The sequence below is a fragment of the Fonsecaea pedrosoi genome (assembly GCF_000835455.1).
Source record: "Fonsecaea pedrosoi CBS 271.37 unplaced genomic scaffold supercont1.3, whole genome shotgun sequence".
In the NCBI taxonomy this organism is placed as follows: Eukaryota; Fungi; Ascomycota; class Eurotiomycetes; order Chaetothyriales; family Herpotrichiellaceae; genus Fonsecaea; species Fonsecaea pedrosoi.
Window position 1 is genome coordinate 3,114,733 of NW_013550613.1, and position 13,429 is coordinate 3,128,161.

General features: G+C 52.2%; 4 protein-coding genes across 4 annotated transcripts; all 4 read right to left on the minus strand.

The window, feature by feature from the left end:
• Nucleotides 1–701: 701 nt before the first annotated feature.
• On the minus strand, nt 702–4,372 carry Z517_05055 (protein kinase C-like; the record flags this gene model as incomplete). The annotated part of the gene is made up of 4 exons (XM_013430382.1): nt 702–763; nt 823–3,489; nt 3,548–3,814; nt 3,880–4,372. The coding sequence occupies 4 exons, from the start codon at nt 4,370–4,372 to the stop codon at nt 702–704; spliced, it is 3,489 nt and encodes a 1,162-aa protein (XP_013285836.1).
• A 1,381-nt stretch (nt 4,373–5,753) lies between these two features.
• Nucleotides 5,754–6,059, minus strand: Z517_05056 (uncharacterized protein; the record flags this gene model as incomplete). The annotated part of the gene is made up of 1 exon (XM_013430383.1): nt 5,754–6,059. The coding sequence occupies one exon, from the start codon at nt 6,057–6,059 to the stop codon at nt 5,754–5,756; it is 306 nt and encodes a 101-aa protein (XP_013285837.1).
• A 17-nt stretch (nt 6,060–6,076) lies between these two features.
• On the minus strand, nt 6,077–9,128 carry Z517_05057 (uncharacterized protein; the record flags this gene model as incomplete). The annotated part of the gene is made up of 3 exons (XM_013430384.1): nt 6,077–7,990; nt 8,042–8,980; nt 9,039–9,128. 3 exons carry the CDS (start codon nt 9,126–9,128, stop codon nt 6,077–6,079), a joined length of 2,943 nt encoding a protein of 980 aa, XP_013285838.1.
• A 446-nt stretch (nt 9,129–9,574) lies between these two features.
• Nucleotides 9,575–11,834, minus strand: Z517_05058 (uncharacterized protein; the record flags this gene model as incomplete). The annotated part of the gene is made up of 2 exons (XM_013430385.1): nt 9,575–11,160; nt 11,216–11,834. The coding sequence occupies 2 exons, from the start codon at nt 11,832–11,834 to the stop codon at nt 9,575–9,577; spliced, it is 2,205 nt and encodes a 734-aa protein (XP_013285839.1).
• Nucleotides 11,835–13,429: the final 1,595 nt, after the last annotated feature.

A 13,429-nucleotide genomic window follows, 5' to 3' on the forward strand; every position in this document is an offset into this window, starting at 1 on the left:
CCTTGATCCTGCGTTGAAGTGATACGATTCGATTCTCTTTCTGTCTGGTCTGGCCTTGCTCCCTTTTCTTCTCTCTAAGTCTGCCCAGTCATTGCCCGTCTGGAGTTTTCGTCTGCCTGTCATCCAAAGCTTCGATTCCAATTTTGGTTCGCGTATTCCATTCCGTCATGTTTCGTTTCTCGTTCCACAGCCACTTCATTCCAACCACTTTACTAGACGCTCAGTCCAACTCATGCCAACTTTCATGCCAACTCATCACGCGTCATGTCCTTTTCCCACCTGAAGAGCTTCCAGAGGGCCATCAGCTTATGGGTGACCTGGATCCCGATATAGATGCAAGTCCATTCCGTACTTTTCTTGGTCCTAGAGCGTGGCTCTGACACCTTGGTGATGACCACGGCTCCTCTTAGAGACGCCGAAGCGGATGTGCTAGCAATGCTTACTTTCTCGTCGACTGGCATGCATTACGATTGCCAGTAATTTGGGTCGACCGCGCCAGACTGCATTGCTTCCCATTCCCGTGGTGCTTCAATCGCTGGGGGTTTGGAGGTGACTGAACGAAGCCGCAAAACTGGACCTTCTCCCGTATCTTGCGGATCGCCAAGCTCGCCATCAACTGTTTCCTCGAAACATTGAATTTCGGTGCTAGGATCAACCTCACTGCCATCGAGGGGATTTGTTCCTCCTTCTGTTTCCTTCTCCTAGATGAAATCGGCGGTATACGAGAACCCACGGAATTCCTCCTGGTGGGCAGGCGAAAGCACTGGAAACACATAATGTCAGCTGTCTGCGAACCCAGAAGGACACTGAACCAAAACTTACCACTTTGTACTGGTGTGAGCACCGGCGTCACACTCGTGAACTCCTGGTCGAAATTGCTTGTATCCTTCTCGTTCTTAATGGTCGGTTTGAACGGTGTGGGAACCCGTTTGTGATAGATGTCGTCCCAGTTGATGCCCTTGAAGAAGGCGTGGTTCATGATTTCTTCCGCGTCTCCGGGTCCGCTGCCTAGCCGTAATTCGGGTTCCCTTGTCAATAGTTTCTGTAGGATCGAAACACTGTCACGCGGCATGTGGATGGGATATAGGGGTTCGTCCGCAAGGATCGCGTCGTAGATTTCGTCCTCGTCCTCCCCACGGAACGGAGATTGCTGCAGCAACATCTGGTAGATGAGCACACCAAAGGCCCACCAATCAACCGCACGGCCGTATTTCTTGTCCAAAAGGATTTCAGGAGCCATGAACTCTGGCGTACCACAGAATGTGGAAGTCGTCGATCCATACCACATGTCCTCCTTGCAAAGACCATAATCAGCGATCTTGATGTGACCGTCCAGGGTGAGGAGGATGTTGTCCAATTTCAGATCTCGGTATATGACACCATTTTCGTGGAAGTATTTGAGAGCCAAACACACTTCGGCGGCGTAGAACTGAGCACGCTTAAGGCCGAATTGTCCACGCTGAATGTGCAACATCAGATCACCGCCCGAAATATACTCCATCACAAAATACACTCGAGTCTCGGTCTGGAAGCAAGCATGCAAGTTGAGTAAGAATGGGTGTCTCTCTTTGTTGGCGATCAGGAAAACTCGCTTTTCGGATTTAGTTGACTCGACTTCGTCGTTCTCAATGATAAATTCCTTCTTCAAGACTTTGATGGCGTACAGTTTCTTTGAGCTCTTAGCCTCTGCAAGCATGACCTTTCCAAAGTTGCCCTTTCCTAGTACTGCGAGGAAATTGAAGTGATCAAGGCCAATTCTCGGTCCCGATCCGCGCCCAGAGGGAGGCGTGGCTACTTGTTGTTGTGACGATGGCGCCGGTTTAATGGGGGCGGGTGCATAGCTTGCCGCTGCTGCCGCTGCTTGAGGTTGAGGTCTTTGAGATTGGATGATTGCTTGCTGTGGTGCTTGATGCTGAGGCGCCTGTTGTTGCGCCGGTTGGACATATCCTTGATAGGCTCGAGGATCGTAAGAAGCGTGTGGCTGTTCTGGTGCAGGGGGTCGAGCGTTGGCGTAACGATCTGCAGGTACTTTTTGAGGACTGTAATCATTGAACGATTGGTTGTATTGTTGAGATGGCGGCCGATTCGTGGCGGCGGCGGCTGCTTGCACTGCCGCGGTAGATACGGCCTTTTGCTGCAATGGTCTTTGCTGCTGCTGTTGTTGGAATGGCTGTGACTGGCTAGCTTGGGGTTGGTTGTACATCATGTTTTGTGCAGCGCTCATAGCAGCAGCAGAGGGCTTCGGCTGTTCTTGATGCTGATCATACGATTGGTTCGATATCTGCGGTGTTAGGGTCGTGCTATCCGAGATGAAGCTCTGTGTGGGAGACGTGGGACCCGGTCTGGCTGCGGAATTGGGTCTCAGTGTTCGATTGCTCATTCCAGAGCTCACGGACGAGGACTTATTGTGATGTTTCGTTCTCTGAATAGTCTCCAAGATTTCATTGGCGACGATCATTGACATGCCACAAAAGTCCGGAACCAAATGCTGACACTGGGCATGACAAGTCAGGCCACATTCCGAACACTTTTTCGCGTTGCGTCTTCCTAGAGGCAGCAGATAACCACAATGGCAACACCAGTTGGCACCGATATTTGAGAAATTGTCGAAGCGATGTGGAATGCGGTGGTTGATCTTCTCTTCGTCGGGGTCCGTTTCGTAGTTTGCCTTACTAATGCACTTGGTGACCACTTTCGGATAGCACTTGGTGTGACAGGTGTATTTGCAGTCTGCACATTGCATGCCCGCCGAGTACTTCAGAAAATCTCCACAAAGCGCACAGCGCATGACGTTGTAGAACTGTTGCTTGACGAACTTGTGGCCCTGTTTCTCGTGCACCTCTTCCTTCTTCTGGCGCACAGCGCCCTGTCGGTTGAGGCCGATATCGAATGGCCGTTTGCCGCCCGTTTGCTTTTGGAAACTCATTGAGAGATGAATCCTGCCTGCAGGTTCGAGAGAAAACCAAGAATCGATCATCACGGGTTGGAATTGCTGCTGGGAATTTTGGGCGAAACCAGCGGCAGAGCCGGCGCCAGCAGCGTCTCCCGGAGGCATAAATGGTGTGGATTGAAAGTCAGGTCCTGGTTTGCCCGGGCTTCCACCGTTTGCCATTTTGTCTGCAGACACCCAGCCATTCTGTTGAAATTCCGACTCAATCTTTTTCCGGCGCATTTCTTCCGCGATATCCGAGATACGAATCCATAGAAATCCGATTGGAGTTGGTCGGTCACCCGCCTTGTCATAGACCGTGAGTTCAATCTCGTTAGCCTTGTCGATGTCAACGTGATGAGTTTCCTCTGTCCATTTATCTGTGCGTGTCGCCCGAGTCTTGGCCCGAATGTTGTCCTCGACCTTCATGATGACGAACGTTTCGGGGCCTCTTGAAAAGCGTGACGAGGCTGCGTGGTCGACATCCTTAATGGCATGAATACGCATTTCGAGGTGACCTGTCAGGGGTTTTCGCATATTGGGAGCGTTGAGACTGTCATCTAGATGCAAGTCAGCTTTGCACGGGGAAATACAAGCATCAACACTTGGCCCACTCACCGTCAGCAGCATCGGACGTTTCAATGTCGACGTGCAAGTCCATGTATCGCTTCAAGGCCTGCTTGAGCAACTGAACTTTCTGATTACTCTCGATGCGCCGGCCCTCGGCATCCAATCTGCTTTTTCTATCGCCTTCGTCTTGGTACAGGCGCACCATTTTCTCGATGCCTGCTTTGTACTGTTTTTCGACTGACAGTTTGAACTCGAGTTGAGAGAGCATGAGCTGGATCTTGGGACCGAGATATGGGGTGTCATACTTGATCAGGTCTGGAAGGAAGATTTTGTGTTAGTAAACCCGAAACTCCTTCACGAGGACCTGGATGTAATAATACCTAGTTTCGAGAAGTTCGGGCGTGCTTTGGGGACCGGAGCATTGTAAGGACGAGGGTCTCCATAGGGAGCTCGAGGAGGCATCATGCCCGTACCTCCCTGGCTGTATCCTCCTGGACCAGGGTCACCATAGTCGCCTCTCTCGTTGGAGAAATAGCCTCGCTCGTCTTTGGGAGGAGGAGTCGGTCCCCCGCCGTGCTGAAATCGTGACTGCTGCATACGAGAATCTGAGGGAGTCTGGTACCCGGACCCGCCGTGAGCAGGTGGAGGGGGAGCGACGCCCTCATTATGACCCCGCTGCCTGAGTTGTAACTCTGCCAATTTTTCTTCCAAGTATGAAATGTTCCGCCTACTATCACGGATATTGCTGTCGACACGTGCTTGGACTGCGGCGTTGTTGGTAGACTGTCGCATGTGAGTGGCGGCATTGATAAGAGCCTTTTCTCGCTCGATCTTGCGATAGACCTCGGCGATGGCCTGGTCAGGGTCCGCCATGGTTGTGAGAGAAGTGATACGGAGGCGACGAGAGGGTCAAGGGAGACGGTAAGGGAAGATGTGGTGGGTGAGTTATGGCCAGCTGCAGACTTCACAGTGAACAGAAGTGCAATGTCACGAGCCCGTGTCGAGGCCGGAGGGGCATTTGTCTGACCACGCCGATAGCGAAGAATGCGGTCGGAAAAATAGAGAGGGAGAGAGACAGAGTGTTTCCCGTTGGTGGCGGAGGGAAATCTCACGGGGCCTTGGACAATATCGTACGTAGTGTCAGGACTTGAGGATAATGGCTAAGATTGTTGTTGTAGTGTTAGCGAGGACAAACATGCAGTACAGTGATGAGTGGTGGATACTTTATTGCGTGGATTGTGTGGGTGGTTCAGAAGTTCAGACTTTCAGGCTTTCAGGCTTTCAGACTTTCCGACCTTTCAGGCTTTGCGGGAGCCGTTGGTGGTGACTGCAAAAAGACGCCTGCAGCTGCAGTTGCGACTGCGCCCACTTCGCTCGGTGCGCTTCGAGGGCTGAAGAGGAGACTGTCCGCCACGCCCTGGCCAGGTCACGTCCCGGTCTCGGGTGTTTTCTCTGTTCTTTGCCACAGTACAGAGGCGGGAGAGGGGGATGGGACGGCGACCAAGTACCGAGTACTAATGATGGATAGAAGCACCACAGAGTGATTGGGCGTGACGTAGCACTGCTAGAGGAAAGAAACAATAAACAAGCAAAGGTGGTGAAACTTGAGTGCGACGATCCTCCGGGAGGGTTTGTTCTCGCTCCTCTACTCAGGGTCTGCGCCTATTCATACCCCTCAGAGGCCGCCGAGGGCACCCAGAGCCTAAGAGCCTAGCCTCTAAGGCTACAGCGCTGCCTAAGTAATTGGGTTATGGGAAGGGTAGAGCACGCGAGGGGTGCCTGGGGTTCGCATTTGGGCATCCCCTCGCCCAGCACTCGCGTCATCAACCATATAAAAGTCACCAACAGGAAATTTGCAATGACAAAAGCTGCAGTCACTCATCTTTGCCATTTCGAGCCTCAAAGGATTCAATCCCTCTCCGCTTCAGCACCGTCGAGTGCTTGTCCTGGTCAATCTGAGAGCCCATATTTATTGATGTCGATGGGCTCAATCTTTCCAACTCCTACGACTGAGGCAATTGACTCTCTCCTCGCTCAACCCCTCATTCACGCCTCGTCCTCCCCGCCAACTCCCTCCCCGCCGTACAAGCTTGCCCTGTCCTTGTCCAGCCACCTACCCAGTCCTTAGTCTCGCATGCCCACACTTCCGTCCAGCCCTAAGACCTACAAATAGAAACCTCAATCTCTGCTAATGCACACCGTCCACTAAACGAGAGAAATGGATTGATTACAAGAGGCCCTTTGCCCACTGATCTCACACATATATCGGACCGAGCAGCTTTGGACGCATCCCACCGCGGTCGCGCTTGATGCGGCTGAAAGCTGGTCTCAGACGGTCAGACAGGGGTCGGATTTGAGCTTTCCGATCGCACAAAAGTGCAACGATTTCTGACTCTCGATCCTCCTCCAATGCCTTGGTGGCCTTGGCTGATATTTCCGGCTCGTGCTCCACTTCCTGCAGATCAGAGTCCTCTGCACTCAGGTATTTGTTATATATGCTCGTCGCCCTGTCTTCGGTGACGTTGAACATCCAGGCTGTGTCTGATTCCTGCAGGCTCATGAATATTGATCACACTATCAGTCTGCCGCTGGACCCGTCCCCATGACTCCACGTCCGAAGAACTCGCTGACCGTTCCGAATCGGTTGTTACTTCTTGCCAACGCCGCCTGGAATAATTCGTGCTGCTCCGTGCTTTCAACTTGCTGTCGCCGGATTGCCCGAATGGTATCGTTTCCAGGTTTGCAAAGGGGACACTCCACCTTACTGTCATTTTCATCCATGCCAATTCCCGGCTTGTTCAAGCACTCTTGATGGAACGAGTGCTTGCACATAAAATGTACTGTGGGTAAAGTGAGGTTTCGATTACACGACGAGCACCGCCGCGCTTGGAATACGACCGGCTTCGTACTCAGGTCCGCCAGTTCTGCTTTTTTGGATGCAGTTTCAGTTCGGTAAGAGTCGATCAATCGCCGGTTAGCCTGGATCTCCTTTCGCTCACGAGAGATGTTGTCCGAAAGGTAGCCCTTGACCATTCCCATCGTGACTGAGCCCCCTTGCGACAGGACTTTCACTACTTGGAGCGGGGCCATGAGATTTTCCCTGTCAATCTTGCGGAGCACAGATTGGAGCTCTTCTCGTACCCCAGGTGCGTTGAGGACCTCTTCGCATGAGGAGAAATAGCCAAGTGCAAGTGGATAGAGCGATTCATCCTTGGATCCGTATTTCCTGAGTGCAGATATGGCGCCAGAGGTGTCCTTGGCCGATGTGAACGACCGAAATATGTCGGCGTACAAATTCTCCCGTTCTCGTACTAATGTCGTGCCAGCTGGGAATTTGGAAAGTGATGACAGGAGCAAGACATTCGAGGTGTCAATCGTGGACGAATCCAATGATGCGGTCTTGTTGTCGGCGACTAAACTGGTTGCTTTGACTTGCCATTTATCTTTCTCTGCCGAGCCTGTTGCAGTGTTTGCGGCCTCGAGATACATCTCGAACAAAGTGGTCGACAAGTCCGATTTGTCTTCTTTTGAGAGGTTTTCCTCTAGAATCAGCGCCTCCAAGAAGGTGATAAACTCTGAGGGGTGGGCAAGGAACGAGGAAAAGGCGCTGCGCGGACGCGGTTTCGTGTACGTCGGAGCTGGCTCGACATCGCCACTGGACCCTGCTTCGTCGTGCTCGGGCTTTTCCTCTGCTGCCGGCGCCGCATCAGTACTGGCAGACCGATTCATGAACGGTACACTCCAGAGAGCTGAGAGACTTTGGAATGCACCACCTCCTGTCTGAGCCTGGACATCGGACACCGCGGGGACATCCTTCTTGGGTGTATATTTCCCAGTGTAGTATTCCACAAACAGCTTGGTCGTTTCTTCAGGGCAGTGTTCGAGGAGACTGCGGGCATATTTCATCAACACGGGATATGCTGCGTCAGGTTCCAGCCGCCAGATGTATTGTAAGGCTTCCGCGTACTTCTTTGAGTCTTCCACCAATATGTCGATCACCAATTCATTTTCACCATGTTTAGTCGCAAGGTAAGCTGCCTGGTCAAAATACCCGCCTTGTCGACACATAGCAATGGCCGTTTCAACGTCAAACTTGGCCGTCCCCGGAGTGCGGATGAAAGCGTCCAGCTTATCTGTGTCCTTGAGCTTTGCATAGCAGTTTAGCAGCAGAGTCGTGTGGTCTGCCGTTGCTCGGTCGTGGTCATGGAGTTCCTCGAGATAGTCGATCAAGTTGTGAATTCTTTGCGTGTCGAGAAATCGCCGGATGACTTGTGAAGGCTCGGTGTTGTCGATGGCTCTCAAATACTGCTGCATCGCCGTATCGTAGTCGCCTTTTTGGTACAGATAGTCCCCATACTTTCTGAAGATGATGTTCTGTTGTGTCTTGTCGGCACCCAACTTTTGGGCCAAGTTGATGGCGTAGATATAGAGGTTTCGCTGATATAGAATCTCGAGCTTCTGCTGCAGCGTCTTCTCCTGATATCGATAAAGCTATTCTAAATATCAGCATAACGACTCAACCAGCAAGCTTGAAAAACGGACCTTTCCATCCACGGTCAGCAGAAAGAGTTCGTTCCATTCGACGAAGACCTCTTTGACCGGAGCGGGCAATGATTCCGAGTGAGCAAGGTATTTGAGATCGGTGTCTAATAGTGTGAAGGACGAGCTGCTGAATAGCTCGTCAATCTCCTCTCCCCCCAGCCTTCGAAATGTTTTGGACTTGGACATCTGTGCCACGCGCGGCGGACACACAACGCCAACATATTCCTTGTAAATCTTGACGATTTTCTTCGGGCCCTCAAAGGCATAGCTGGGCCCACGACCGTTGGGGCCGTAGTAGTAGATGGCATCTTCTCGCGCGACCACAATGTCACCGGTCTCGTGGTCTTGTGTCATACATCCAACGTTGCAACCTCGATTGTCGACGGTGCGCACCGGTTGACCCTGGCCTTTGCCGGATATAACCAGGCTGCAGATCTTGGCTGTGTTTGCAATGTATAGGACCTTTGTCGCGCCTTGACGGACCTCCAAGCAGGTGATGGGGTCTTCCGATTCAAAGACGGTCCTTTGCTTGGTCCCGCGATCGTGTATAAAGTCCCCCCGAATGACCGTGACGGATCCATTGGCAAACCCCACGGCCACCTGCGTCAAGTCATCCAGAACCACCAGTGCCGACGCTGGAAATTGCCGCCTGCCATTCTGCACACTGATTGTACAAAGACATCTCGGAGCCCCCGTCTTTTTCTCGATCTTGTCCAACGCCCACACTTTCAAGGAGGGTTCCGACGAGAGGTTCTCTGAAATGGTCACAAGGAACGGAGTGTTGGGCACATGTCTGAGGTGCGTGACTGAAGCATCGGGCGCGTCCGAAGCTTGAAAGGTGCGCACAATCTTCAATGCGCGGGAAAGGATGCGAACTGATCCGGCCGAAGTACCAAGGTACAAGGAATCCGCGCCGGTCGTCAGTGACACGACGTCGTTCTGGAGTCGAGATCAGCCATAAGGTCACTGCAAGTCTATGCGACGGGCAAGAACGTACGTCGAAGACATATGAACCATCTTCGTCTGCAGGAACAGGAATCTGGGAGACCTCGAAGAACGGGAAAGCTTTCCAGCTGGTGAGCGCCATGACTCCTCACCTCAAAGACCGGTCTAGCAAAACGCACAAATCCATGTCAGGGAGAGACGGGCCGGTCAGGGCAGTCAAAACATGTTACTCATTGTGCTGATGGTGAGACGAGAAAATGCCTGGTGGTGCTTGTTCCATTAAGTGTTTGGTGTTGCGGAGGTGACGTCGAGATGGAGAAGCAACAAGCGCAGCCTGAGATGGGCGGGCTGGCTGCGTCCACACGCTGGGTTTGCACTCTTCAGCACAAATTCTACTCGATACTGAGGGCTTAAATAATGGCTTTACATATTATCTAGGTACATGTGAGACTGGTATCCTGTCCAGTACTGTACAGTACTTTTCTTTTTACCAGCTGGAATAATCCGCGCTCAGTAGAATAAAAGTGATATCGTGACAAGCATCTCGGGTCATTACAAGGTCATCAGTCCTTCCACCTGTTGCGAGTTTCACTGCTCCCAGCTGAATCTGTCAGCCGGGGTGTTCGATCGCACAGGTGGACCAGGGGGACGTTCTTCCGTCACGGTGGTCAGCCCTTCCTCGACAAATCTGCTTCCAGAACTGGGTGAGCGTGATGGAGGACGTCCGTTCAGCTGTGGTACCAAAAGGCTGCCACGGCTCGTGCTCGTTGCCGGGCTGGTACTTCCTCCAGGCAGTAGTTGTGCTTGGGATCTTGATGTAAGTTCTGGTGATATTGGACTGGACATGCTCCTGCTATTGGTATTGCTGGATTGTCGCGAATGACCATCATGGCTGGCACCCACTGGGCTAATACCCTGGTCCCCGGAAGACACAGTTCCAAACGCACGGCTGTGCCTGACACTATACGGGCTGACACTATTGCTGAAGCGATGGTTGACCTCCGCTGGTGAATACGGGGGTACCGGTGACCCAGATCTCTCGCTAGCTGCTGCTTCAGCCGCCTTGTTTGCCGAGTGCTGCTGTTCGAGCTCTGCCGGTCTCCGGGGATCGTTCCTCATAAGCGCTGATCCCCGGGGAGCTTCATTGCTCTCGAAAAAACTCGGAGAGACAGGGCCAGCCGGCATTTCGATTGGCGTGCTGGCTGCGAGTTCGAACCGGCTAACGGATGGATCTGCAGGAACCTCGGTTGGTTGCCGTTTGTCACCTAGCAATTCAGAAACAGAGGTCTTTGAGTCGGGGTGCTTCTGTAGGCGACTAAGGAATGACCGTCGCTTCTCCTTCTCCGTGCCAGAGTTTCCTGGTTCATCCCTCTTCCGGAAACAGAACCACAAAGCCACTCCCAATGCAAGCAATGCTCCTATTCCAGCTCCTATCCCAATGCCTATTTTGGCGCCCGTCGACAATCCGCTTCCCGGGGGCCCTGGCCACGTGCTGCCTTCGGGTCGAGAGATTGCTAGAAGGTTGACATTGCTAACGGCATCCAATGTAAACACGGCCTGGGAGATTGAGAAGTTGTTGCGTTCGTAGTCAACAGTAAGATAGGTCTCTTGAAGGAAGGCTCGACCGATGGTATATTGTGTGGAATTGGCTGCTTTGCGTAGGGGAAAATAGTTGGTGGGAGGAGAGGTGAAGTTTGCGTCCAGATTTGGAAACGGGTATGTCAGCTGAAGATTGAACGCATCGTACGGTAGCGTAAGTTCAATCCCGTCGGATGAGCCTGGCAAATTGCTCAATGTGAATGTGAAAGTCAAATTCCACGCACTGAGAGCGCTGGGTGACGATGAATTATCGTCTGGGAAAAGGTAAAGTTGTAAAGTGTCGTCGTAAGTCAAGTTGAGCGCATTTGCGAAAGCGTCGCACGCTGGTTCGGGGAGCCATAGGAATGGAGTTGACGAGTCAATGGTGAACAAGTCAGCTTGAGATATATCCAGAAGAGTTTGGGGGTTGGAATCCCAATTAGACGGTAAAGATTCGGCCCCTGATGAAAGCGAAATCGAATTGATGGCAACAATTGGTGAGTAGTCCTGGCTTAGCGTGAAGCTCATGTTATTCGGCACGAATCGATTCGCATCAATGCCTCCAAGCGTTAACGAGGCTGGAACACTTTTCAGACCTGGAAATGGCATTAGCAAACTGCGTTTGGGATAGGGCTGACAAAGAGTACATACGGTAGGCTGCCCCTGCAGTGTAGCCATAACTGCGGCTCGGGATATCATTGCGCTTCTGGATCAGACTCGATAAGAGTGGTGAGATGTCTTCAGAACCGTTGAACCTGGTCTGTTGAACCCCTAGTCCCAAAGTTCCAACCCAATATTCTGTAGCATTGACCACGGAGATGATTTGATCGGGGACCGAGATCGCATCGTTGAGGGAGAGAGTGTCCAGGCCATAATATCCATATCCGCTGCCTCCCAGCTCAGGGTTGAAGTTGAGCTCGAAAAAGCCTCGAGCATTGAAAGAAGACGACTCGTTTGCCGAAAACAACCCTCCTCTTTTATTCTCACAGATTGAGGTGCCGTCGCAGCCAGCAGGACCTACTACCCACGTCTCCTGACTCAGTGTGCTCGGAAATACAGACAGATATTGTTCGGGCGATCCCACTCGTATACTGATGGCAGACCACAGGCCATCGTAGCCGAAGAAATCAGTACTTGTTGTCGCAACAATCGGAATAGGTTCTGAGGCTCCAACAGAGCCAAGTGATAGTATGAGACTGAAGATAATGAGGATATCGCGACGACATGACCATGGGCAAGGCCGCAAGCGGTTGTAATCTGAAGAGCGCATCGTGCTTGGAATTCAAATAGTTCGGAAAGTCTTCATAGCTTGATTCTTGGTCTAGCGGCGCGGTCTGCAGGTCAATTGTGCTCGGAGATCTAAACGAGGGGCTCCGACCAGGTGGTACAAGTTGGCACTGAGGCGAACTGCTAACGAGAGTGATGTCGACTGCAACTAAAAACGAGAGGACGTCGGCGACACCACGACGAGGTGGACAAAATGTCTCATTCACAGGTGACAAGAGAACAGCAGCTCCCAATGTCTACGAGTTAAGCCTAGCCACGGGGAAGGTCTCGAAGGGTGACTTTTTGAGACCAGCCTTAAAGCAGGAGAGGAGAGCCCCGGGCATCAACCAACCATGTGCGACAACCAGGAACTAGGGTGCTAGGCAGTAGCTCCTCCCACCACAACGAATCACGATGCGCAGCACCATTTTCCCCTCTCTCCTCTCCTGTCAGAATTTCCCAGAGAGCATTCAATCCACTTCCTCGAGAGTACAATTACACGGACATAGGCTTGGGATATTGTTTCTCTTCGTTTGAGAGATTGATGGGAACGACATTCTACCGTTGTGCCAATGGGCTGGTTCCGATTTCACAGCTGCGTCTCCCCACCCATGCGAGGTGCAACTCGACACAAGCAGCCCAAGACGATGGGTTAGGCCCAAGGTGATAGGACTTGGCACCTCGAGAAATCTGCACGGCACTTGCGATTGATGGGAACCCCTACCAAGAGCGATGTCTGTCACCAGGCGCGCGAAGTGGCTTTGCCAGAAATAATGCCTCCCGCGAGCTTGAGAGTTCAACTCAATGTCGGAGCGAATCGATCGAAGAGAAAGAGCCCCAATTCTCCCGCTTGAAACTTGCTTGGCCCTGCATCATCCGAGATGGGATGTGCAACTTTCCCTCTACGGTACTGGGTGTTTGTGCCATCGCGACTGTCCCAACAGACGTCGACTGTCGCAGACATCTAGTCACACACAGCCTGTCTCTCGGGGATGTCTGAACGGCGGACTGCATCGGCGACCTGGTGTTATTTCTGAAATGAAAGAGAGCCTCATCGTGGGCATGTCATGTGTCCCACACGAAAGGGTCTGGTGCGACGTTTTGGGCTGGACCTGCATCCGCAAACACGAGGAAAATGATTGATTCTGATACCACAAGGCAGACAGGTGGAGCCGGACATGAATTCCTCGGAACATGTGGCACATTGCTTCTGGTCTCCACACGCCGAAGACCAGATCCCTGGCTCAGGAGGGTTATTAAAAGCAGTGTAACATGTGCTCACTTCTTTGAGAGTATCTTGACGAGACAAGAGTACAAGCAGAGTGAGAGGGAAATCCTTCTCGTATATCAGTATCTGATGGGACCGTGGCGCGTCTCAAGTCAGGGATGCGTGGATGAGATGATGTGCAGGGACTGGACAGTTTGAGTTTGACCATCATCATGCACGGTAGATTGTGCGGGCGGAATAGGAACCACCATGATGAAGTCCTCGTACTCGTAAAGCCGAGAGAACAATTGTAACTCGTAACTCCTCGCACACAGTAAGCAGGGAGATGAAGATGGTTTGGAGACAAGCCATGTTACAACCAGTGAGCAGCC